We start from the raw sequence: 25,011 nt of genomic DNA on the forward strand, positions 1-25,011 counted from the left end.
CCTGGAGGAGGAACAGATCAACACACTGGAGCATGTTAACTCATCATTATGCCGTTCGGTAACATTGTTCTCTGGGGTGTGTTAAATAGCCATCTAACAGTAACGGCTGCGTATTGAATCGTGGATCTATGCGCTAAAGTCAACATGTCACATGGGGCTGTGTGTGCGAGTAGTACGGACACATGTGAAACATTGACATTCATTGTTCAAGTCAAACAACAAAATTGCCTGGAAGTCACTGATAGACCCAGTTTCACTGAGTTATGGAATCGAGGGCTGGCTATAGCATGTTGACTATCAAACATCATTATTTCTCCATCCTTTGCCTACTGTCGGAGGGCAGCATACTCTGCGGGGGGCTGGGGGAGGGGAGGCGCGAGCCAAGAGCTTAGCCAAGAGATACATACGGACTTGCAAAGATGACAGAATAGAAGATAGAAAGCCATAAAAAAGGAACGGACGAGAGGGGGCCATGCCTAGATAGGTCTATTCATTGACTTCCTTACACTTTCGTCAGAATCTGCCTTATCTATTTTCACCTCAGGCAGGAGGCGTCCGCCAGGCCCGGGGCCAATGAGCGACACCACGCCGTTGCAATCCACCGTGCTGTTTCTCTTGCCGTGGAAGCCGCTGTAGCTGCTGCGGCGGTACGGGCTGAAGAGGGAGCCCCGGCGCTCCTCGCACTCCTCCACCGTGCTGTGCTCGTCGTCGGCGAACTCGTTCTCGGAGCCCACGTCCTTGCTGCGGCCCTTGAAGCTGAAGATGCTGCTCTTGCTGTTGTGACGGGACAGGAACGGCGAGCCGGGGATGCTGAGGAGGGACTGAGGCGGAAGGAGATGCCCAGTGGATTAGAGTTTGATACATGGTCACTTCCCCCTCGCGCCTGATGTGACTTATGTAACGGGACAAACTTATAGTTAGGGTCAATGACAAGGTCGCACACAGGACAGGACACATTCAGCTAAAACAAAATGGAGAAGGGTTTGAACATTGTTAAACCCACAGAATTTGCACCTGAATACTAGATTCTAACACGCTCTTAGAACCAAGTCAACCAAGTTAGGCCTAAACAAAGCGGTGAGGTCGCTCCCTCTCAAACATTCATGTAATTCTAGTGAATAATTTAGGAGCTGAACATGTGCTTTTACATCGTTGGTCACTATATTCTCCTTATGTAAAACCCTTTGCTTAAGGTCCATTTTTATTTCATATTACTCTACATTATTCTGGTTTCCTCACCTGGTTCATAATGGAAGACTTTCGCCCCAGGCGGTTGTCGGGGAAGCGGAAGCGGCTCCTCTTGCTGCCGTCGTCCGACTCGGACTTGACGAACTTCTCGCTGTCGCCCTTCTCCTTCTCCTGCTCCTTCTGGCGCCACTTCTTCTTGCGGTTGCGCCGCTCCTTGGCGCTCTTGGAGCTCAGCTTCGACATCTCAGAGGAGCTGCACGACAGGCGCCCGCCGCCGCCGTCGTCCTCCACCGCGTCCTCCGACACCGTGCCCGCAGACGTTGCCATGGCAGCAGTCTGTGAATAAACACATCAATAAATCAGAACGCGATGCACAGTAACGTGACATGACATCACATTTTGGCCAGGGACCGACTTGGGCGTCCTCTTGTTGCTTCTTGAGCTGCTCCAACATGGCCTTGAACTCCTCCTCCTTCTGCTGGGCCTCCTCCATGGTGGCCTGGTTCTGCTCCTCGTAGGCCATGGCCACCACAGCCAGGATCAAGTTCACCAGGTAGAAGGACCCCACGAAGATCACCAGCACAAAGAAGATCATGTAGGTCTTCCCCGCCGCTCTCAGCGTCTGTCGGGAGGCGGGACAGGAGAGAGATGAGAGCAGCCCAGATGCACGACCTCGCCGCTCGTGTCTCGCAGTGACTCATCGGAAATAAACGGAGTCAGCTGTTGGGGAGAGGGGACAGCCAGCGTGGCCTCATTGGGCATTACCGGGCGTAAACCTCGGCTGCCTCCCCTGTTCAGCGGATTTAAATACTGAAACTAGGTTTCTTATCGTTTCTACAACAACAGTTGTTTTACCACAGGCTCATTAAGCTTCTCCCCATGAGCTCAAGGTCGTGTGGCTCATGCATTTTGACCTACTTTTCCACGGCCATCGCACGACCCAGGATTTTTGCATTAGGAGGATGTCACCATGAGAGACAGGAGGTGTGGAGCCTGAGAGCGTTGGGGGAAAACATGATGCTTGCTACATTCATTTCTATCAGGCGCGTTAACGGCTTTGGTTATTTTGTTTTCCTGTTTCATGCTTCAACCTCAAACTAAACTACTGTCTTTAAGGAGCAGAGAAACAACTGAGAGAACTTTATGGGAAAAAGACAGACAGTTCTCTGAGTCATAAATTATGAATGTTGACCTTCCTCTAAGAAATACACATTAAGGAACAAAGTTTACATCATTTAGTTACACAAGTCTGTATATCACAATATTCAAATGATCAGAATCAACTCCAGTTGTAGGTGGAAACTGAACATCAAAGGCTCAAAATAGAACAACGGTCCATCAGGTCTCATCTCCCTCACTGACCAAGCTGTGATACTAAGCTGTTAATATTTCATACATCCACCCTCCACTCTGCCTACATATACAGAGGCACGAGTGCGTCCACCATTTCAGGAGTGTGTGGAGCAGGCTGACAGACAGGAAGCCAGGGGTCGGGCCACAGCGCCAACCGGCTGAGGCAGGACAGGTGGGAGGGGGCCAGAACCGCAGAGATGGACCGAGCCAACACGCCACATACGACCTGCACGTATGTTAATGTGCATATTTACCAGCATGTACAGATTTTCCCAGAAGTCCTGTGTCATGAGTCGGAAGAGAGCCAGGAAGGCCCAGCCGAAGCTGTCGAAGCTGGTGTAGCCGTAGTTCGGGTTCCTCCCAGCCTTCATGCAGGTGTAGCCCTCTGGGCAGCGGCTGAAGGGTGGAAGGAGACAGACATACCCGCCCGAAAATGACTCAACACTATTTTGATATATTTTAATCTGACTAGAAGGAGATGCAAGGAGGTCTTGGAACAGCAGCATTCAAAGAAGAAGGGAGGAGAACTCACCCCGAGTCTGAGCTGTTCCCACAGAGCAGAGCATCCAACTGGCCGGGCAGGAAGTAGAAATTGGCTGGAGAAAAGAAAAATGACCCATTATGAGTCATTTTTAACACATTCGGTCACAGAGGCACTAATTTATTCAGGGATCTGTAAATTAAGAGCAGTTTTTCCATTTCAATTTCCTCATGCGTTTTTCAGCTGAGTGGAGTCTCATTTCAAACCATTTCAAACTCTCCGGTGCCAAAATGACATATTGTGCCCGTGTTCCGACATATGGTGTGACTCATGCGCTCAGACCACCAGCTCAGCTCGCCGTGGGTCGAGCGTTGCCCCCACTTACTCTCGTTCATGATGTACTCGTCCCAGTCGAAGCCCTTGCTGCCGTTGGACAGGTAGCTCTCCGTGGTGTTGATCGGCCAGATCACGCACTTGTGGCGCAGGTTTCCCATGAACAGCTGGAGGCCGATGAGGGCGAAGACGCTGAGGCAGAAGACGGTCAGGATCATCACGTCCGAAAGCTTCTTCACAGACTGGATCAGGGCGCCCACGATGGTCTTGAGGCCTGGAGGGAAACCACGCACACACGTACACAGACCATGCAGGTGATGCGGGAGCGGCTGCAGCCCCAGGTACGAAACGCTGGGATCTGCTGCTGCCTGATTTCACTGCTTTACAGCTAACAAAGCTAATATGCTAATGTTACAGGTCTATAACTATAAAGTTTTAATTAGATTTATCAAAACTAGACTTATAAAATACTACACGACTATAGTATAAAAAAGTCTCACTTATATGATTTAAATACTATAAATTACATATAAATGACAACTTCCCAAAACAGGGACAATTTATATAGGTAAAAGGTCAAACTGGGCTATTTTCTGATTATGATAGAACAGCTAAGGTAAAAATACATTTTAGACAAAACTGACAGATTACATACATAACAAACAGGAAATATTTAGGAGCCTTCCTACTCTTTTCAGAACGAGAGACCAATCACACCTAAATTGCTGAGTTGTTAAGAGAAGACTTGTTTGCATGTTTGCATTTTAGTGCCAGTGGTGGAAAAAAAGAGTAGGAAGACTGCAGAAAAGTTAGAGGAAATCTATAAGGAAGAGAGCACAGCAGCACAACGAGGGGCCATGAGAGGGACACAGGCACAGGCAAGGGGGGCTGGAAACCGCATGCAGGTCATTTAAACTCCAAGGCTGAACAGGAGCAATTCAATGCCAGCGCCGACGAGGGCACTTTCTTGAACTGTCTTGTATAAGGTGTCATTGGGATAGCGCTGACTCCCCATACGGTGACCCTGCAGTCTGTCTCATCCACGGTTCGACTAAAGAGGAAATCGGTTTACCTTCCAGACAGGCCTCCTCTGGCAGCGTTCACATGGGCAGCCTATCGAACATGGAGGCAGGATGACTCACAGCCTCTACTGCTACAGTGGCCTTTAACAGCTGTGCAACATCTGCGTGTTGAATATAGACTAACTGTGGGCTAAGTTAATCACAGTAGGTAGTTACTGCACCTCATCTCACCAAAATAAGCTGAATCATCACCAGTAATGCTGTAATGGCAGTTTAGCTTTCTGCCAAAGAACCAGATAAGATGTGTTTTGTACCTGTATAAAAGTCTAAACCTTGATTTAACAGGGAACTGGGATGTGGATGATTTCTTGGCTCTAGGAATTACTGTACAGGAGAACGTCTCCTGGTTGCCTGGCAACCAGCTTTGGCAACTCAGCATCGTTCCCTCTGCCTGTCTAATCTTTATTATTTGGCTCCGTATTCACTGTTTATTTTACCTCTACTGGCTTTAATTTGAAAAATTGTTCTTCATCCTACACTAGCGGCACACGCACTTAATACTGTTCCCGTCATACACCTGATGCGGTTTGAATCATTTTTCAAGTATTACTGTGTGTAATAAATGTACAGAAAAGCTAAACGAATGTGAGCTTCAGTCGCCGTTTCCCTGTTTCCAGCCCGTCTACGAGCTGCTCCCAGCGTCTGCGTGTTTATGGTCCCGATCTGAAAGTGCATCCGTGTTTTCATCCAGCTCCCTGCCGGAAAGCACATTTTCTCAAATGTCAAGCGGTGACCTTTACAGTTTGCACCAAAACTCGGGCCGTGTTCCGCCATTCACCGGGATTTCCTTTATCTTATTTCCCAGTGAATGATGGCTTTACAAAATGTCACCCACAGTGGTTCCTCTCACTAAGCACAACATCTGTTACCCTCCGCTATCAATAGACGCATTGATAGGCCGTTGAAGCGAGCCATCTGCCTCCCAAACCTCCACTATGCCAAACACGCTGCTTCGCTCTCTGCGTTGTGTTTCATTCGAGTAGGTCATAAACAAAGAGAGAAAAAAAATCAAACTAAAAACAAAAAGAGGGCAAATCAAACTGTCAATGCCATTTGTCAGCCAAGCTCTTTTTAGGCTAAGATTATAAAAGCAAGTGACTGAAAAGCATCATGCAGCATAAGAGATATGTTCACAAACTAGGCTTGGCAGTCTTCATACATTAGTAATGGGTGTACTCTCTTTTAGCGCTAGCATAAAACTACGAACCAGGATTGTTTTCTGATCCCACAATAATGGAATTTCCCAATTCCAATTCATTCAGTGGTGACGAATTTGCAATCAGAATAGTGATTTTAGCATTTAATAGCATTTGCACATTCAGTTTATCTTGGAACATCTTAACATTATTGCTGGCAAATTCAAAGAGGCTATGATTTGATCTTGGATGACTACGACATACAATCACCTGTGTTTATCCTTTAGAGGAAGAAGAGGCTATAAGTAACTTTATCTACAACAGGAGAGGGCGTTCGTTTAATCCAAAACTACTAGAAAGGGTGAGTTAAAGCTAAGAGGAAACACAGCTGCCTCGGAAAGGAGCCTCATGACGAGACGGGGCAGAAAAGAGCGCCGGCTTTTTGGAGGGGCCCTAGAGGAGACTGCAAAGCCTATCAAAAATGTATTAGTACCATTTTTGATCATTTTGGAGTAAAAATAAATCAAAAAATGGTTGTCTCCAATTCTTTCATTGTAGTTTAAATCATAACTGTAACCATAATAATAGTGAGTAGAAAACAAAGGGTGAGAGGATCAGCCTTAGTGTTTAAACTGAGTCTCACCTGGAATGACAGAGATAGTTTTCAATGCTCGGAGAACTCTGAACGTTCTCAGCGCAGATACATTGCCCAGGTCCACAAACTCTGTTATATATCTGAAATAGGGGAAGGATCACACACAGAACAAACACGATGACAAAAACCACACACGCCAAGAGCACAACACCACCGAACCAGGAGGAGACGACGCCACTCACAGAGCCTGTCCACTGAGGAGAAGGGTGGAAGGTAAAAGGAAAGAAAGACACACACACCTAACACCGACCCCGCCCCACCGTCCCCCGCCCCATCCTGTCTTACCTGGAATTACAGAAATAGTTTTCAATGCCCTCAACACCCTGAACGTGCGCAGAGCTGAGACATTGCCTAGGTTTACAAACTCTGTTATATACCTGCAGGATCAAACCACAGTTACAACAGCTCATTATTTACATGCAGATATGAGGTGAGGAGGTCAAGTGACAGATGGGCGATGCGACAGCTCTACAGACAGTGAAGATGCATTTCACATGGCGCTGATGAGATGTTGCCCGCGCTGATATTAACCACTAGCTGACAGTTTGGATGCGGGGCTTTAAAGGGGTGTGTTTAAGTGTACGATGGCGAATGGGAGCGAGAGTCAGAGGAAAATACATCGAATAAGCTGTGGGTGGTGTCAGGGAGGCCCCAGAGTGGCAGATGGAGACCTCCACTTCCCCAAAGACAAAGAGCAGGGCAGCCTCAGATCAATGGAGGAACACAGGATGGCGTATCAGAGAAAACAGTACAACTGTAGCACTGGAAACTCAAATTTCTCCACGCATCGGGGACAATATTTGTGCACATGATTTAACTGGATGTGCGGTCGGCCAGCAACGCTGACCGACCGCCAGAGAGATACTTACGCCATTGAAATGACCATGAAATCCAGCCAGTTCCATGGATCTCGTAGGAATGTAAACCCGTCTATACAGAATCCTCGCGCGCAGATTTTTACAAGAGACTCAAACGTATAAATTCCTGTGAACGTGTACCTGAAAGACAAAAGTGTTGGCAGGATTCAGTTCAGCTGAATGTTACATATGTTAAATAAAAAAACAGAGGAAAACATAAAAAGGGCACTCACTCTACTTGCTTCGACCATTCAGGGGGATCACTAAAGGTCATGAATATACAGTTGGTCAAAATAGTACACATAATGATCATGCTGAAAAGAGTGAGGACAGGTTAAGGAAAATATGGATCATAGAGACAATGAAAAACATTATAAACATCATCAAACCTTGTGAAAGTCTAAAAGATGGCAGTAAATCACAGCGAGCGTAATGTTCTGGTCCCATCGGCCCCGACCGCTCACAGCATGTCAAGGGTTAACGTCGTAAAATCTCCTCATAGCACTTAACAGAAGGTGGTCGGGGGTGCCCACTACCACAAAGGCCATTATTTCGCCCATTAAATATTGAAATGCTATATATTTAGTGGAAAATCCATGACACGGCACGACGCGAGCTTAAACACCGCAAGTGGCTCTTAGCGCCGAGAAGTTTTTTTTTCCTGGGAGGAAACGAGGGGAACCGTGCAATTACTTTTAAATGCGGCCAGAGATCAATGGCGGTTTCCTTGAGGAACGGGAGGAAAGGTCGCAAAACAATGCAAAGGGTTCCGCTGTTTGTTACAAGCCTCTACCGGCACATTTCCAACAATGGTGGAAATACTATTTTTATTTTGACCCCGATGTTTCAGGCTTTTCCATGTTTTTAATTGGAGCTATCATTTTGCTCGTCTGCGTGGTTTGTCTCTGACAGCTCCCTCTCTCTCTCTGAAGGAACAACCTTCAGCTGATGATGGAGCCCAAGGTGCTCAGCTACAGGACCGCGGGCCTGCTGGGGCGGCCTCCCAGGTTCCCTGGCAGCGATGACTCATCGTTTGTGGTGGCCTCATCACTTCTGGGACAAAATGGCAACTGCTCCTCCACTAATGAAGGCCCGCGTGTTTCTGCTCCTCCTCCTCGGTCACAGGAAACATCAAAAGCCGCGCGGAGCACATCACCATGAATAATACACACGAACAGGAAACACTTTTGTCTCCGCCGTTAAGGCGCCGTTTCAAAGGATATGAATGTATCAAAATTTTAATAGCTATTCGCCTAACCAGATTAAAAGGACTTATGAAGTACAAGGCAGGTGTGGCACTAAAACGGAAGATTGTCTTCCCTTTATTTAGCACTATAAATGTCTGTGGAGAGACGAAGAAGAGACAGAGGATTCATTGGTTAGTGACCAGAAAACAACACAAATACAATAGAAATAGAAATGAACATTTATGGTCCTGAGATGCATGTTACTACAAAGTCATGGCCATATTATGTGGTCCCAGTCACTCAGCGCTGCGCTGCCCATCGAGGCAAAGGCGGGATGCGCCTGCTCGTCCCCGCTGTGGATAACCTCATAATTGTTTAAATAAAACATGGCAATTTGCATGAAACTTTAATGAAGCTGCATTTGCAGAAGTGATACGAGTCGCCGAGCTTTTAACGAGGCGCTGGGCGCCACTGGTCCGGACGGAGTCGGAGGAGAGCGAGGACGGGAGACGAGCGGAGAACGCGGAACGAACAGAACCCCGCTGGGTCGGAGCAGCAGAACCACCCTGTGCCCTCACACACAACGGAAACAACAAGGCTCGTGGAAACATAACAGCTAAAAGTACGGGTGAGCAGGTGTCATCAGCTGCAAACACACACACACACGTCTGCTTTATACGCTGGGAGTCTTTTTTTTGGGGGGGGGGTAATGACAAAACTACTGCAAAGCTACTGAAAATTTAATAATCCAGAGCCGAGCGACGAGGAGAACAGAATGAACAGAACAGGGGAGAGCCGAGGCAGAGAGCAGGGACGATGTGGAGCAAGTGGAGCAGGAGGGCCGCGAGCGCAGAGGCAGCAGCAGGAGAAGATGGTGAGCAGGAGGGGGGGGTCGGGGAGAGAGAGAGAGAGGGAGAGAGAGAGAGCGAGAGAGAGAGAGAGAGGCTGCAGCATCTGCCCCGTGAGGGCTGTCAGCCATTCAAGGAGGCCCCTCCATCACCTCCGTCACTTAAACGCACCACTGACCGAGCTGCTATGCTACGTGCTAACCCGCTCGGTCCACAAGACGTTTATTCTGATGAAAATCATGTGAACATACCAAGAAGGCCCTTCATTACAGAGCCAGAGTCGTGTCCTCCCTGGCCCAACTCCATCGCGCCTCCCTCCCTCCCTTCCTCCCCCTCCCTCTCTCCTTGATAGCGATCCGTTTCACCAGCCTCGAACAACCTGTCCTAGCTGCGGCTCAGCGCCGCACGGAGCCGCTCAGGGAGGGCTGGATGCTGCGTCATCAGTCAACCAGTATCACCCCCCCCCCCCCCCCCCCTTTCTCGGCTCTGACACCCTCACAGCTGACGGTTTGTGATGAGGAAGGAGCTTCTGCTTTAATGCCCCCCCCCCCCTCTCTGAGCAGCCGGTGCGTCTCGGCGACAAAGGCGTCCGGAGCAACCTTCTCCCATCAAGGTCACTACCTGACGTGACGTCACGGCCGGAACGGCGGCAGCAGCAGCTGCCTCCTGGAGGCCGTGATTGGATTTGAGAGCTCGCGCGGCTCCCGGCAAAAGAAGGGCGCTGATTTCATCAACACTCCCGCGTATCGCCGGACGCGTTTGCCACGTGTCGTCCGGAGCGCGTGCTCCGCGTGCGTTACATAACCGCCAGCGTGCGCCGCGTGGAGACGGACGGAAGGTGAGCAACCCGCAGACGGACGCCGAGCACACGGCAACCGGGAAAATGGAGACCCCCGAACGCCTCCCCGGCTAACGGCGATGAACCGGAGAGACGAGGACCGGCTGCTTTTTCCGCTCGGACGATTCCAACGGGCAGAGTTACACAACAGCGCGGCGGCATTTTAAAGAACGACACCATTCTGAATAAAAACCGCCAACTTTGTTATGTAATTCTTTGTTAAAAATAGACAACAAACAAGGTTGCCATGGTGAAAGGTGCTAGCCTCCCTGCTCGGTCGTGCTACACACACACCAGCATCACTCTGACCTCAGCACACTTTGCGTCTTGATTAATGCATAAGTAACCGACAGCCATTTTATGATAAGTTATTCCTGGGTCTTTTTGAAGCAACAACCTGATTCACGCTGTTTAAGAGACAACAGAAGCGCGTCGGCTGCACACGTGTCTCTGACTTCCCAAAATGGCTGCAAGCGTGAAGGAAGTTTCCTCCCGGTCCCTCGTGGACCCTCGGTGGTAGAGCGGCTGCTTCACCGGTTCACGGACGGTGAACAGACAGGACGGTGACGCTCAGACCGTCAAGGTCATGACTGTCCCCACACCCAGCGTCAGACACCACAGGAGCCCCAGAGAGACACGTGCCCGCTCCGCGCCCGCCGCCGCCGCCGCCTCGCTCTCCTGCCTCCGATTAATTTTTGAACAATTAGGAAAGTCTGTCATGTGGAACAACAGTCTCTCAGCAGTCACTGCTTCTGACCTGTTCCCCAAAGTCCTGTGGGCGCGGCGGCAGAGGAAAACATCCAGCGACCACGCACCAAAAGAGGATGCCTGAACACTCCTGAAGCACCTGAACGCCACGCGGCGCCTGAACGCCACGCGGCGCCTGAGCTGAGCCTCTACGTCGAATCTGAACAACTGGCCACTGGACCCAGCAGACGTACAGTTAGAATCAGCTGCTTTTAAATCTATCGAGATGATGCACAATCTTCTGCGATATGAAAGGATCATTTAATATTTTGGAAGACTGAGTAAATGGGACAACAAATATGAGCCATACTATAAAGTCACTGTCCAATTTATTAAACCTGTGCAGTTTGGTTCTGATGATTCTGCTGATTTGGATCCCTCATTTGTTTTTAATATGAACATAAGCGACATCTTATGATGTAATGTATTGAACTGAATCAGTGTGTGTGTGTGTGTGTGTGTGTGTGTGTGTGTGTGTGTGTGTGTGTGTGTGTGTGAGCCTTTTGCAAACCTACTTTCTGAGAGTTCAGGTAGAATGGGTCCAGGTCCTCCAGTGGTACCGCCACCATTCCTTTAGGGATGTCCCCATAGATGTAGGGCAGACTCTTCCCGGCCTCCAGGTCGCTGTTGGGCTTGGGCTTGTTCTCGTCATCGTCGTCACGGTAACTGCTGTCCTGCTTGGGCGGCTTCTTGTTCTTCTCCTCTTTGATGCGCTGCTCAAGTGTCGCCAAAGATTCCAAAGTAAACTTCTTGAAGCTATCAGGTCCTGGCGGTGCAAGAAGGGGTGCAGCCATGTTTTCATCCTGCAGCTACTTGGTCTTTAGGTTTGTACCATCCACAGTAGCAGCTCTGCAAACACAAAGCAGGAAGTGAACCAACAGGAAATGTTTCAAAGTAAAAGCATTTGAACCTCTGAAATATGCTATAAACTTTCCAAATAAAACTCGAGCTTTTCCAATATGGAGTTTGGAATGTAACGTGAGATGCAAAGATAAACACAGTCACACATGGACAAGTGTTCTGTGATATGGGATGAAAACAGACAAATTAAATACACAATGCTTAATAAATGTAACAATTTTAATTCCTCAGCAAAAGAAGAGGGACGGAAAACATGACGTGCTACAAAAATGGCTGCCGGAATCTTATGTCCCTGATGCATCATTTATTTATAATCCACGAAGCTTTTATTTTGCTGTTTCATTAAGAGACGAGCGAACAAGCATCTCCTGAGCAGAACAAACTGACAGCTCACAGCAACAGGTAAGAAATGTGCACGTAGGCCCCTCCTCATTCAGGAGCCGATGAACTTAGATGCTCGAACATGTGCACGGAGCAGCTCGTGGCTTTTATCGCCGCATATGAGAGTTGGCTCATTGCCTGGTTCACATGAAGGTCAGAGTGGTCGGACCGTGGGGACACGTGCTACTGAGAAGTCAAAGGAGAAATAAACAGTAACTTTAAGTTACTGATTACATTGATTGATTTTTAATGACAAATATGCTGCTATGATGATTTATATTGCATACATTTTAAAGGTTCATATTGAAAATGTACATATTTGAGGCTGAGTTCCATTTTGATGTAAACATTTTATGAATTTTGTTATAGAAAAGGTAGGAATAAAAAAATAATAGAGTAGTTTTAGTGTCATCATACATATCTTCGTCAGATTTAGGAAAGTCTTGTGATCATTCAGACTGCTCCCCAGTTTTCACCAAGTGACGCAAACAAGTCCTGCATTAAAGCTCAGACAACAAAGAAAACAGCCCCATGAAATAACTTTCACTCATGAAAAAGCAGCAGAAACGCTGACATCAACCCGGAGCACTTAACGGCCTGTTCCCAACGCCCGATGATGCAAAAAGGTTATGATGGCTACATGACAGCTGCTGGAGCTGCAGGACGTTTCAGGGTCAATGTGCTGATGTGAGGCCGAGGAGAAAGGAGTGAAAGACACACCTGAAACTCAAAAGACAAATGACTGGAACAATCTTGTTCCCATTTCCTGCTATGACACACAGATATCTGCCTTTCAGCGTATGGCGGTGGACGCAGCCGCACGTGAGTCGCGAGGCCCGTCGTTCTCCCGCTCCCCTCTTGCATAACACCGTCTAATTAACACGCTCGACGTGCGAGGCTGCCACGAGGGGAGACTCCTCCACCTGTCCCGGTTCGGGGGGGGGGGGGGGCAAAGGTTCGGCCCGTGAGCCGAGACGTCCGCTTTTAAAATGGACCCCGGAACCTCGCAGTCACCGAGCCTTCTGCCGCTCCGCTGGCGCTGTCCGCTTCAGCACCGCGCGAGCGCGCCCGGTGCCGCGCGCACGGACACACACACACACACGCATGGGAGAACGCACACATGCAGGCAAATACACAACAGAGCGGTGGCTGTGCAGAGGCCTCCGCGTTAGTTAGTGTCACTAAGTCATGATGACAACGCTCGTATTGGCGGCTTCACGTCCAGGTTTGGGGTGCAGCCATTTCCACACATCCTCTCTATTTTTTCGCAGTAAGAAACTGAGCCTTGTTTCGTTACACGCGAAAGAGGCCCCGCGCACGCCATTTTGTGCGTTTTTCCAGTTTACGCGAGTGGAAACGTCCCGCTCGGCCACGGAGCGGAGCCGGGGGTTGCACTGCGCACGCCAGTGGCCCGCTACGAGCACAGCGGCCCGGGCGACACTGCTGCAGTGGGTGGTTCATGTCACGCCGCTTCCCGAACACGCCGCGGCTTTGTCACAAGCACAAGGTGGACCTCGACGCGTCGCAATAAACCAGAGCAGAACGTCCCTCAAACGCGAGAGCGTTATTCTTATCCTCTCACTCTCTCTCTCTCTCTCTCTCTCTCTCTCTCCGCGGGACACGCCGTGCGTTTTTGCGCGTTGCCTTGAAGGATCCGCACCACACCCGTGAAGCCATGTCGACCGACAAATCAATAAGGCTCCTATCTGTGCACACAACACAGCCCGGGACGCGACGCGGCGCCTCACAAAACGACACACAACCCGCAACGCGGGGTGAAACCGCACGAACACGGCGCTGCCACGCCAAAAAAATCACCTGGAGGAATGTAGATTTGCTGGTAATGGAAGCGGGATCGGGCTACTCACGCAGCATCAGCCCCGTTCAGAAGCCTGACGGTGAATCATCCTGACATCTGGAGGATGGAAGGAGTCAAAAAATAAAATAAAATAATAAGAAAATTGCCTAGTTTATGTTTTTTTGTGCGCCAGAGCAGCCAGACGTGCCCTACCTAAAGCCTGACCTACGAGCCATTTTCAATATCCAAAAGGTCTTCGACGAAATCCTTTGATAAATTCTAAGCATTCGACATCAGCCGGACGATTAAAAACCCCGGCCCCGTGTTCTGGTCCAAGCGACAGATGCTCCGCAGACGCAGACAGCCCGTTCCATCCCGCTCCAGAAAAAGAAGATGCGGGGCCAGTGTGCGGCTCTGCGACACTTACGCAGGGAGACGGACGGAGAAAACCTGTCCGCGCGTCCGAACACGCGCGCGCTCTTTCCCCGTAAAACGACAACGAGCGGAGGATATACTCACTTTGTGGGCGTTACAATGAATCCAGAGAGCCGCTGTGAGACTGCAGGTGCGGAAAAGATCGGGGAGAAACTGCGGTTGTCGCCATATTGGTGCTGCTGTCTTCCCCCTCAGCGCGAGCGGGTTCCCTGCATAATTGATGACTCTCAGCAGAATGTGAGGGAGTGGCGGCGAGCGGGTTCCGTGAAACACTAAAGGTCATTCAGGCCCGAAGCCGCTAAACCCCGGCGTGTGGCGCCCACAGTGGACGGGGCTGCTCAGACAATGGGCTCGGTTCCCCCCCCGCGATCGCATCACTCGCGTGCGTGGTGAGTCTGTGGAGCTGGGGGGAGCTCAATCAATCAGAAGCGTCCTCCGTGAGGCCGCTGCTCGTCGCACGCACGTAGAAACTCAAACGCATGTTTCGAGTCAAATCAAACGCACCATCAAGCAAACACGGCCGTAGTCTAATATGGACATTTGGACCGGTTTCGGACATGCACGTTGTCATTAACGCATAATCAAGCAGCTCTTCGTGTGCGGCTCTTTTTAAAAATAAAAGTCGATTTATTTCTCCGAACGCACCGGTGACGTCACTGGCCGTGAAGTTGTTGTGGTTTAAATCTCCACAGCGGCCGGATCTGAGTGGAGCCAAAGGTGTTCGTGCTGCTGGGGAGTCTCGTGTGCCGCGGCTGGTCCCAGAGCAGTGAGTGGAGCCGGTGCCAGAGGCCGCAGATCATTATTTATTAGCTGTGAAACGTGCGGCTGAGTTACTTCTGCTCACACATTAATGCAGCTTCGAGGCAGCACCTTGACTTAAGTGCTGCGCTCGAGTCCAAATTTAGGGCACTGCTTCATCAGTTCGTCCATGTGACGACTGAACTGGTGCGTTTGCTTCTAAACCCCGTGTGGCCGGCGGCTCCCGGTCAGACTCCCGGAAGGCTCCTGGGGCGTGGGGGGGGCGTGGCCCTGGCAGCTCAGCGTCCAGGTCCAGTCCAGGCACCGCGCACTGCTTCCACGAGCACCCGCGAGTGTGACCCGTGGGGGAGGAGCTCGTGCGTGTTGGTGTGACGGACTCAGACTCGGGTCCCGCTGTACAAAGGAGTTGAGCGGCCCCCCGCGCGCACGAGGTCGCTGAGGCGCGTGCGTGGTGTGTGATTCAGGGCGACAGCGGCGGCCCCCTGCAGTGCAACAGCGGAGGGGAGCGGCGCTTCCACGTGCGGGGGTCACCAGCTTCGGGGAGCGGCGTGGGCTCCCCCTGAAGCCCGGCGTGCACGCGCGAGCCGGCGGGCTGTAGGCGGCTCACGCGGCGGCTGCCGCGGCAGGGCTGGAGGCGAAGCTGACCCCAGGTCTGCTCAGTGCTGCTCTCAGTCTTGGGGGAAAACGCTACTTTTAAGATTTGATTTGAACAACATTTCAATGTCAGATAAAGTAGTCATTAATCCAGTACTTTTGAAGACTTGTACATTTACTTCAAAGAGCCTTTTTAAAAAAAGTTCTGATATAATATTTTAGAGTCTTGTGTTGTGGTGACGGTTTTGTTGCCAACATGAAGCTTGGACACTGAACGCACCACACGCTGTAAGCGTTTAGTCTCGCATGAAGACGATAGACTGACACCTGGTGGACGGAAGGAGTCACTGAAGTCTGTGACGGAGCAGCGCATTCCTCTAGACAGACAATAACAAACACAGGTGGGGAAGTCTGACAAAGCGTTTTTATTTGACATGAATCACATCCAATGACAGTGAGACAGTGCTTTTGTCAAGTAAGACATGTTAGAAGTTATCGCACCTTTGACTAGTTCAGAATGTCTTTTCTGCAGCTGGACGATGCATAGTGAGCAGACAGTCGCTGAGGTATACACATTGTGGGCCCTTGAGTTTTATTGTTTTTATTGTGTGTGAGAGACAGATCCGGATCGCGTTACCTCACCGTACAGTTACATTTTGTGCTTGGAATGAGTGAGAGGTTCGAAATGTACACCTGTCGTCACGACAGCCTGAAAACCAACGCACGTTTGAATGGAATACGTCCGCCGGCGTTGTCCTGGGCGCCTGATGGAAACAAACAACCCAATGGTGGGATGGAAAAAGAAACAACATTGGAGGATGACGGTGCGTCACCTTTCCCCTTAATGAATAGCACCAATGTCCATTAAAAAAGGCTTGAAGGCCATCGTGAAATTATAAAACTTTATTAAAACAGTAGCAACAAAGCAGTTATCACACAGTAGCTCCCTATTATCCTCCAGTCGCTCCGGCTTGTCCCAGATACTGGCTCGCGTTCGTTTCCTCGGTGTCGGCCACGGAACGAGAAGTGGCCCCGAGCTGCTGCCGGCTCAAACCAGCTGTTTGCAGAAGTTGTGCAGTTTTAAAGAAAGGTTCCCGTCAGGAAAACAAAATGAATGAAACCCTTAGAAAATATATTAAAATCCCAAATTTGGATGGAAAGAATTAAAATACAGTGGAGGCGACATAAAAAAAAAATGAAGAAAATAATAAAAAAAATGTTACAAAACAAAGTATCACTGGTAAACTGGACACACACACACACACACTCTGAAATTGGGAAAGTGCACATTGTTCCTGGCAAAGTAATCTGACTCGTGTTTTGTTATGCGATATCTTTAAATTAAAAATGTTGTCAAGTATGTAAGATTAGTCAAGTTTTTATCAACGTGTTCATGTACACTTTAACACCAGTTACAGTATTTGACCTCTAAAATACAGTATCAGACCAAGTCTGGACCCTCACGTGTGGCCCCTCCCCTTCTTATCTTTTAAAGGAGGGTTCTGCTATTTAAAATCACAGGTTGCGCATCGATTGTTGTTCTAAGTGGAGTTTGTTGTTTCCCCATGATTACAGACATTCAAAGAACTGTTTTACAGGTTTATGATGAACTATAAAAGGCATGACTGTACACTGAAAGACAACGACACCCCCCGCATCCTCTGAAAAACATGATGCGAGTGGATTTGGACTTATAAACTGGCTCCACGTGTGAAAACTGCTGGAACAGTTCCGTAAATACACTAATGTTACAGCCAGAGTACTGGAGTGCCACAGGTTTAGTAAGGCAAAGTCCTGTACTATTAGAAATGCAACAGTCCATAATCATAGGTGTGAAAATGCTGCAATAAAAAGGCACTGATCTGCCTTCTGATGGCCTACGTTTGTCCTACGAGCTGGAAATGAGAGCTGTTCCTTGCTTTACCGTGAGGAACGACAAAAAAAGGGAACTCTAGAAGCAGCAAAGCAGACGGTGAAAACGCTGGGAGTGCTTCTAGAGGCGTGATTGGAACACAGTCCTCGCTCAGGTTTCAGATGTTCAAGCTTCCCTTCATTCTGAAACGGCTTCTGAGCTCGGAGTGCACGGAGACGCTGTCCGTCAGCGGCTGAGCCTGCTGTGAACCTCTGTCTGGCCCCAACTGGTGCTTTGCGTTTCAAAGCAAAGCGCTCGATTTCAGGATAATCGACAGCCAGTCATGTCTGAAAAAATCTCAAGTATTTAAAGTAGGTCTGAGTATTTGATCAACATTTACTGCAGTACTGAAGGTATTTCAGGTGAATCAGCAATTTAAAAAAAAATTCTAATGCAAAGACGATTATCCAGGCTGTATCGTCTCACCCAGATACAGAAGACGACCCGTGTCTTCACTGTCTGTGTGTCTTCTTATTACAAACTGCTGAACAGCTGCAAGTCTGGGAAATGGGCCAAAACCCTGAACCGTGATATATTTTTTTTTTCTGGCAAAGTTTGGATGTGCTTTCAGGACAGTAGTGTTGTCAAATAACTTCTGGACGTTTCAAGAACCACCAGGTCTTGGTGTTTTAAGGAACAGCTGTGACTCGAGTCTCCTGGTAATAAATGCGTTTTGAACCGACTCAGGAGTCCTTAATCGTGTCGACACCATTGGTGTGGAGTCCTGGAGTCGTTCATTAGAATTTTCTTTTCACAGTGTGTCGACATTGATTCCATCCCAATTAGCATGCAAGCCTAAACACCAGACACAGCTCAACTTTTAAATCTAACAACTGGAGCTTTTAAACGTATTAGCTTTATTAAACCCAGTAGATCTATCATCTATCACCTACGCACAGAAACTAGTAATCTGCTTTGTCTTCACTGTCCAGCATTGTGCTTTTCTGAAGTGAGTCTTTCTTTTCCCACACCAACAGATAATTCTAGTGGACTTTTAGGATTTTGTAATATACTGTATGAAAGTTGACAGGATGCCGTCTGCCGACAAACTCGGGACACGACTGGGAGGTCAAAGCTGTGGTGCCTCTGACAGGAAGAGAATGTGTCGGGACTGACTGATCTGGAGGTCTGCACTTACTAGTGGCACTTTTTAATACTGATGAGGATTTGCTCTGGTGACAGCAGCGCAGCGTGTCCCCTGTAGGCGGGTGAGGCAGCCCATGGAGCCAGAGGATCGGGGACTTAAAGCACAAGGAAGGAGAGTTCCAGCTGCTCTCAGCAGTTTGTGTGCACCATCCTGCCTTCAGGAATCACGGGACGTAAAAAATAAAAATACGAGGAAGAATGGTTCATGATACAAACAGGAGAAGGGGGAGGAAAGGAATTCTCTCTTTACTCAAAGTATGGAATTAAAAATGTCTCATAAAAAAAACAGGATTTGGAGTGACGAGGGAGCAGGGAGAGGACGAAGATCCTCCAGTTGACACGTGTCTACTGTCCCCAGTAGAAATCTCAATGCACCTGTACTGCAGTAATCAAGCAGCTGGAAGAAAAGGCAGAACAGTTTCAGAGGGAAGCACGTTCTCATGGCGGGACTGTACTCGTATTCCCATTGTTTGGTGGTTCCAATGTGTCTGAGGTTTAGGATCAGGGTTACTGCTGAAGGCACCCCACCGCCCTTCTCCCTCGCGTCTGCTCTCAGAGCCCGGCTCAGTTTTCTGCATCAGTTGCTGAGGCGCGTTCACATGTTGTAGGCCACGTAGATGGGGTCCAGCTGGTCTGCCAGGAAGGAGTCTCGCAAGTGCATCCTCTGCTTCTCCCCCCTCGAGTTGATGGGGATCACCCCGGGGTCCACGATGACCACCACCCCCACGATGAGGTGGTGCTCCTCCAGGACCACGTTGGTGACGAGCGGCACCAGGTCCAGGGCCTCCTGCTCCGAGCCGCTCAGCTCCGCCACCACCACCAGCAGGTTGGTCCACGTGAACACCGCGCTGAGGAGAGAGACGAGACGGAGCACAAATCACTGCGCGTTCTCGGCGTAGCCTCGCTCAGCGAGCGGCAGACCGAGCCTCACCTCTCTGCGATGCTGCGGTGGGCTCGGGACACGGACGTCTCGATGTCGATGGGATGATAGCGCAACCCTCTCAACTCCAGCGTTTCATCCAGGGAGCCCACCACAAACAAGGCGTCGTGACGGTCTGTTGCAGAAGGAAAAACATTAATTGTAGCTAGAGAAAATGTCTACTTATTTCCATGCATGTCATGATGCGGTGGCATCAGTTATGAAAGGCTCCTTCACCTCCGCTTGCATCCAGCAGCTCGGTTCTCTTGATGAAGCCCAAGTAGCCTGTCCTGGCCCATAAGGTTTGGGGGTCCCCGAAGCTGAGTCTGGTGTTGAAATGATCTGCCTGCAGGCTCTCCTCCCCGTAAATGGTGTAGTAGCCACTGGCGCTATGAGGGCTGTTCACCCAAATCTTAACAAAGACAGGTCATTTACAGTCAAATCTGAGAACAGAAGATAAGAATCATTAGGGACAACGAGGCTATGCCCACTAACCTCCCCAAGATGCGAGTCTCCCAGTGGGCCTCTGGTCTCTGTGCTGACTATGATGACCCGCACTCCCGGCAGGATCTTACAGGAAAACGGGGAGGAGACATTATCCATAGGAGAAATACATTGCTCCATCAGTGCCAGTGTCTGTGGCGAGTGTGACCATCACACGAATGCCGTTTACGTGCCCATAACCAATACTTACAGTGCCCGACTCCATGAGTGGAAGACTCTGCGGCGCCCCACGCTCCACCAGCCTTACTCTGAGGAAGACACGCCAAAGACGGCCGTCCATCATTCTGTTCCATCACAACCAGCGTCGCAGCTTTTTACATCAGTCTCTGCTCTTACCTGTCATGACGCAAGGACTTCATATCAACGTAGACGGTGGAGGGATCTGGTCCTGCGGTGCCCTGAGAACAGAGTAGAAATCAGTGGTTACCATTGTGGAACTCAGTCAAGTTCACACAACATATGAAAAGTGAAGTCTTCTACACACGTGCTGATATGAAACCAACCTGCAGGCCGATGGCAAGGTTGACCCTGGAACCGAAGGCAGTGCTGACGGCGCGCGACGACAGGCCGAGGTCTTTGAAGAGCTTGGAGAAGGACTGTGTGAGAGCAAGACGAGGCCGCTCCTCCGCTACCACCACACAGCTCCGGACACACGACAGGTTCAGACCCCGCGCCTGGAGACAAAGTTAAAGTCAATGCATGTACTGCATGAGGTGCAGCAATAGCAGAGCAGGGATTTCAACATGTGGCGATATCTGACCTTCAGCATCTCTGTCTGGGTGCCCAGGCCTTTGGTGCAGAGCTCCATGACAGAGTAGGAGCAGAAGGTGTCTCTGATCTTGTACTGGCTCAGCGTGCTCAGCCACACAGGCAGCGAGCACTCCAGCTCCAGGGGGGGGATGAGGATGGACTGGTGACCTGAGTAAACGCTGGACGCAAAACACAAGTCACTGTAGCAACGCAGGCAGTATGATAAAACAACATGAAGTATGGCAACGTGAGCGGTACCTGGAGAGGCACCACAGGACAAAGCCCAGGCCACAGTACGGGTCCAAACAGATGGCTATCTGGCGTGAGGAGTAGAGCTCACACTGCAGCTTAATGGAGCGGCACAGAGTACTGACTGCAGCGTGAGACATCTGATGAGACATGGAAACAAAGCAAAGCAAGAAATTTTACCTTCTAACAGATGAAAACTGCTTGTACCTGGTGTCTAGTATGTATGTGTCAACGCATTCATTCAACCTGCTCAGTTTAACTAATGACCGATTGTCCTCACAACATTTCAAATATTATTAACATTCTATTTAGACTGAATTTAAAAGGTTTGTAGCAAATACAAAACAGTGACTTACTTTGACTCCAGTCAACATGCCAGTAGTGGACACGCTGAAGTCCAGATAGGCCAGCATCTCAGCTGTGGGCGGTTTGTAGATGTGTGGAGGACGCTTTCTGGGGAGATCATCTGTGTGGAGGAGGAAGTGGACTTAGTATTTTATACCAACAAAATAAAGCCTGTACACAATTCCTTCATCTTACCATCTGTGTTCCTGTTACTACTGGGTTAGTGGCTAACTAACAACTAACATAACGACATCATATGCAGAAGCATGTAAAGCTGCAGGAACTAAGCTATTATGTAGCAGTGGTTCGGTATCCAGACAGAGAGGAGCTTGTACACTACATTAGGCCACAACACAGATTTTAGTTATGCTACATTTGTGTCACGTGCAACAAAAGAAGCACCTGTATCAATGATCGTGGGCCACGTTTTCACATTGACACTGGCAGCAGCCTCCCTAGACCTGAGGATCCTCATCAGAGGCTGAGTGGTGAGGATGCAGGCTGCTTTGCTCACCTGAAACGGACACAGATAGGTTGTCTCTGAACGACAAAAACTACTAGGCCTCAACAACGTCCCTCAGAAAACTGGCTGGAAACTGTACTTACGTCGATGATCATGCGAACAGTGGGAAGAGTAGCTGCGAGGTTCTGTGGGTGAGGTGGCCTCACTGTCACAGGGATGACCCCCGCGTAGAGGCAGCCGTAGAAGGCAGCGATCAGGTCAATACCTGCAGGACAAAGGCACAGAGTGAGACTGTGATCTATTAAAACAGCTCAGGTACATGGTGTGTGTGTGTGTGTGTGTGTGTGTGTGTGTGCACCTGGGGGATAAAGCAGCACAACATTGTCGCCTGTGTTGAGGCCTCCTCTCTCCATGAGAGTAGCTGTGATTTTCTCTGCCCTTTTGTGCAGCTGAGCACATGTAGCCGTGCACACTGCCACCCCCTAGAGCGAAAGCACAGGAAGTTCAGCTCAATGCGCCACCAACAAAATGGATCTCCATTAGTATCACAGAACGACACCAAGGGGTAGTTGTTCAGTACTTGGCTGGTTGGTTCGTACTTCTACGTCTGATTCTCAGAACTCAGTGATTTACCTTGGCATTGAGCAGCACATACAGAACATGGTCTGGGTCACTTTGAGCTCTCCATTGCAGGGCCTCTGACAGGAACTGGTGCTGTAAAGGCCCAGAGAGAAATGAATCAATCAACAATCAATTAATATACATTAAACAATCCAACAAAGCAGCATCAAAAAGGGTAAAACACAGATAAAATCCTCACATGAAACAACCAGAACAAAACACCACGTCCTCCCAGCAACAGCAGACTTTGTGGGGGAGGGGGAGGGTGGACAGAACAGGTTCTAAAATACATTAAGGATAATCTGTGACACTTATGACCTCTCACACACGAAAAGGATCCGGGAGTGACTAAGGCATATCCTTGTTACCAACAGGAGGGTCATGCTGGGACCACCAGCACCTGCTAAAAGGCTAATTTAAGCCACTGTCAAAAATAAGAGGCTATGGGCCTTTTAGGCAAAAGGGTCATAAAAAGAAGGTACCACAACACATTGGAGCCTTTCTGTGCAACAACACTGGATTTACTTATAATTACATACGTATATAAGCAAAGTGAAATTTGTTATTAGCTTATTTGTTACTGGTGTCAGCACGCAGCCCACCCAGCACATAGGACGGAACAGGACAGGACACAAAAGCAAATAGGTCCTCCAAAAGGCACGAGCAAAGTGGACACTAGGCAGCACATAAAAACAGGCCAACAGACGCTCCGTGGACGTTCAAATCTGACAGACAGCACGGTTACGTTGGGTTCTATGAAAAGAACCGGATGGCGTTGTCCTTGCGCCTCCCTCTCTCACCTGTCAGACAGGTCGTGCTCTAGTAATGAGTCAGGAGTCACACCATGCAGACCGGCTGCCCTGGCCGCTCATCAAGCCATGCCACACAGGGGAGCAGCACAGAACACAGCGAGCGAGCAGAGGTGCACACAGAAATGCCGTGAGTAACTGCTTCTTGAAGTCTGCTTTAAATGAGGTTTCATTTACTTGAAGTCAATGAGCTTCACTTAATTTACTGCCAAGCCTTTGGCAAAGGCATCAGACTGCTGGCCAACTGCCACCTAAGCAGGTCAGGGAGAACGTCTAATAAGGGACACTCTTATGAAGATCGTAATGTCGTTTCATTGTGTAGGCATTCTATGAATTCAGGCGTGTGGACCCCTGCCGGCCGAGGAGCCGTGTGTGTCGGAGCACAGCTGTTGCTGGGGCCCATTAAAAGGTGCCGTGGCTGCACAAGCACATCTGACCGACAGAAGCAGCAGAAGCGACGGCGACAGAGGCCAGACAGGCCTGGCTAGAGTCTTACCATCATGGTGGGCCACATACACAGCTAAAGCCCAACCCAAGCAAAGGCAAGAGGTTTAGGAGGACATCAGCAGGTCAGAGCACTTTCACTTTGACTATAGCACAATCCATTCATTTTCTGATTGTTTGGCTTATGTGACTGTCTGGTCTATAAAACATCAGATGACAATGATGATAAAACAGAATAAAGTTTGCTACAGTCTAAGATGACACCTTTAACTGTTTCTTCTAAAGGGCAAACAAAACTCCAAAAAAGTCATTTAGTTTATAAGAAGATAAACCTGGAACCATCACACTTGGAACCACACACAATAAAAATAATTTACAATGTAGAGTGAATAGGAATAGCCACGAAAAATCTTGGACAAGTGTAAGTTTACATTAATTAAACCTGTAACAAAGAGGTGCTACATTCGTTATAAGGAATCTCAATCAATAAGTGGTTTGTGTTCACCTTTCGGATCAGATCCTGGTCGTCCACCACGCCCAGCTCTCTCCCCGTAGCCTGAGCGATCCGCTTCCCTGCCACCAAGTTGCCAACGACCATAGAGGCTGGGCCGACTTCCACTGGACAAAACACAAAGGATCAGACTGGTGTCGGGGGAATAATCTCCATCTGCTGTGATGATTTACACGAAGCACCGATGGAAACAGTGGGTTCAGTGCAGAGGCCTACCTGGCTGCTTCTGTCTTGGTTTGGGCATGTTGGTGACACAAGTGTGTGGGCACATGAGGATATTACAAGGATGCAGGTTTCCCTCCAGAAAGTTCTGCTTGGTCTCACAGATGTGGATTCCTCCAAGAGGCGTCTTTGGGAGGGTGTTGGCTGGGACGAGCGCGAGGCAATACAGGCCGACCTGATGGATGCTGTCAATGGCCTGTACACAAATAACCCAGCATGACTTTGTAAATACAAAATAAATACGAGCCCGTAAATATCAAAATATTTGCCCTAAGAAGACACAGCATCACAACACATTTGACACGCGTGATTTACCTGCAGGACTCGGCTCATCCACTGGAAGCTGTCCTCCTCACTGGCATCCGGCCTCTGCTCTGCCACAATCACGATCCTCTCATCATAAAACACTGTCACTGAGAACACGGCGATCCTACACAGATGAGAAGGGAGTGAGAACGGGCACAAACCGCCCAACTGTGGAGGGGCTGTAGGCTGCTAAAGCTTCAACACAAGTCATTTGAAGTCAAACAATGAGAGAAAACAAAATGGGGCCTACAAATATTTAGCACTTTTATTTATTAAT

General features: G+C 49.1%; 2 protein-coding genes across 8 annotated transcripts in view; both read right to left on the reverse strand.

Moving 5' to 3' along the window:
- Positions 1-14,685, reverse strand: part of scn8aa (sodium channel, voltage gated, type VIII, alpha subunit a) — a 34,222-nt gene extending 19,537 nt beyond the window's left edge. The window contains exons 1-13 of one of the 6 annotated variants that reach the window (XM_029157576.3): positions 13,959-14,219; positions 13,816-13,862; positions 11,221-11,554; positions 8,309-8,427; positions 7,319-7,408; positions 7,098-7,226; positions 6,217-6,308; positions 3,408-3,629; positions 3,074-3,137; positions 2,796-2,937; positions 1,604-1,810; positions 1,240-1,524; positions 507-821 (exon numbers count right to left, since the gene is read on the reverse strand). In XM_029157576.3, the coding sequence (XP_029013409.1) occupies positions 507-821; positions 1,240-1,524; positions 1,604-1,810; positions 2,796-2,937; positions 3,074-3,137; positions 3,408-3,629; positions 6,217-6,308; positions 7,098-7,226; positions 7,319-7,408; positions 8,309-8,427; positions 11,221-11,499 (1,944 nt within the window). In that variant the 5' untranslated portion in view covers positions 11,500-11,554; positions 13,816-13,862; positions 13,959-14,219. Of the gene's footprint in view, positions 1-506; positions 822-1,239; positions 1,525-1,603; positions 1,811-2,795; positions 2,938-3,073; positions 3,138-3,407; positions 3,630-6,216; positions 6,309-6,513; positions 6,606-7,097; positions 7,227-7,318; positions 7,409-8,308; positions 8,428-11,220; positions 11,555-13,765; positions 13,863-13,958; positions 14,220-14,264 lie in introns of those variants that run through there. The other 5 variants (XM_055510519.1, XM_029157573.3, XM_029157574.3 and 2 more) reach the window with 5 other exon arrangements.
- Positions 14,686-15,939: 1,254 nt separating this feature from the next.
- dip2ba (disco-interacting protein 2 homolog Ba) overlaps positions 15,940-25,011 on the reverse strand; it is a 28,349-nt gene continuing 19,277 nt past the window's right edge. The window contains exons 22-39 of one of the 2 annotated variants that reach the window (XM_029156331.3): positions 24,744-24,858; positions 24,423-24,624; positions 24,201-24,313; positions 23,748-23,771; positions 22,455-22,535; positions 22,180-22,303; positions 21,965-22,086; positions 21,761-21,872; positions 21,370-21,479; positions 21,023-21,153; positions 20,775-20,943; positions 20,518-20,688; positions 20,351-20,412; positions 20,205-20,262; positions 20,006-20,080; positions 19,748-19,922; positions 19,523-19,646; positions 15,940-19,439 (exon numbers count right to left, since the gene is read on the reverse strand). In XM_029156331.3, the coding sequence (XP_029012164.1) occupies positions 19,187-19,439; positions 19,523-19,646; positions 19,748-19,922; positions 20,006-20,080; positions 20,205-20,262; positions 20,351-20,412; positions 20,518-20,688; positions 20,775-20,943; positions 21,023-21,153; positions 21,370-21,479; positions 21,761-21,872; positions 21,965-22,086; positions 22,180-22,303; positions 22,455-22,535; positions 23,748-23,771; positions 24,201-24,313; positions 24,423-24,624; positions 24,744-24,858 (2,221 nt within the window). In that variant the 3' untranslated portion in view covers positions 15,940-19,186. The remainder of the gene's footprint in view (positions 19,440-19,522; positions 19,647-19,747; positions 19,923-20,005; positions 20,081-20,204; positions 20,263-20,350; positions 20,413-20,517; positions 20,689-20,774; positions 20,944-21,022; positions 21,154-21,369; positions 21,480-21,760; positions 21,873-21,964; positions 22,087-22,179; positions 22,304-22,454; positions 22,536-23,747; positions 23,772-24,200; positions 24,314-24,422; positions 24,625-24,743; positions 24,859-25,011) is intronic. The other variant, XM_029156333.3, reaches the window with a different exon arrangement.

This window comes from Betta splendens, chromosome 7 (genome assembly GCF_900634795.4).
Source record: "Betta splendens chromosome 7, fBetSpl5.4, whole genome shotgun sequence".
Taxonomy (NCBI): domain Eukaryota; kingdom Metazoa; phylum Chordata; class Actinopteri; order Anabantiformes; family Osphronemidae; genus Betta; species Betta splendens.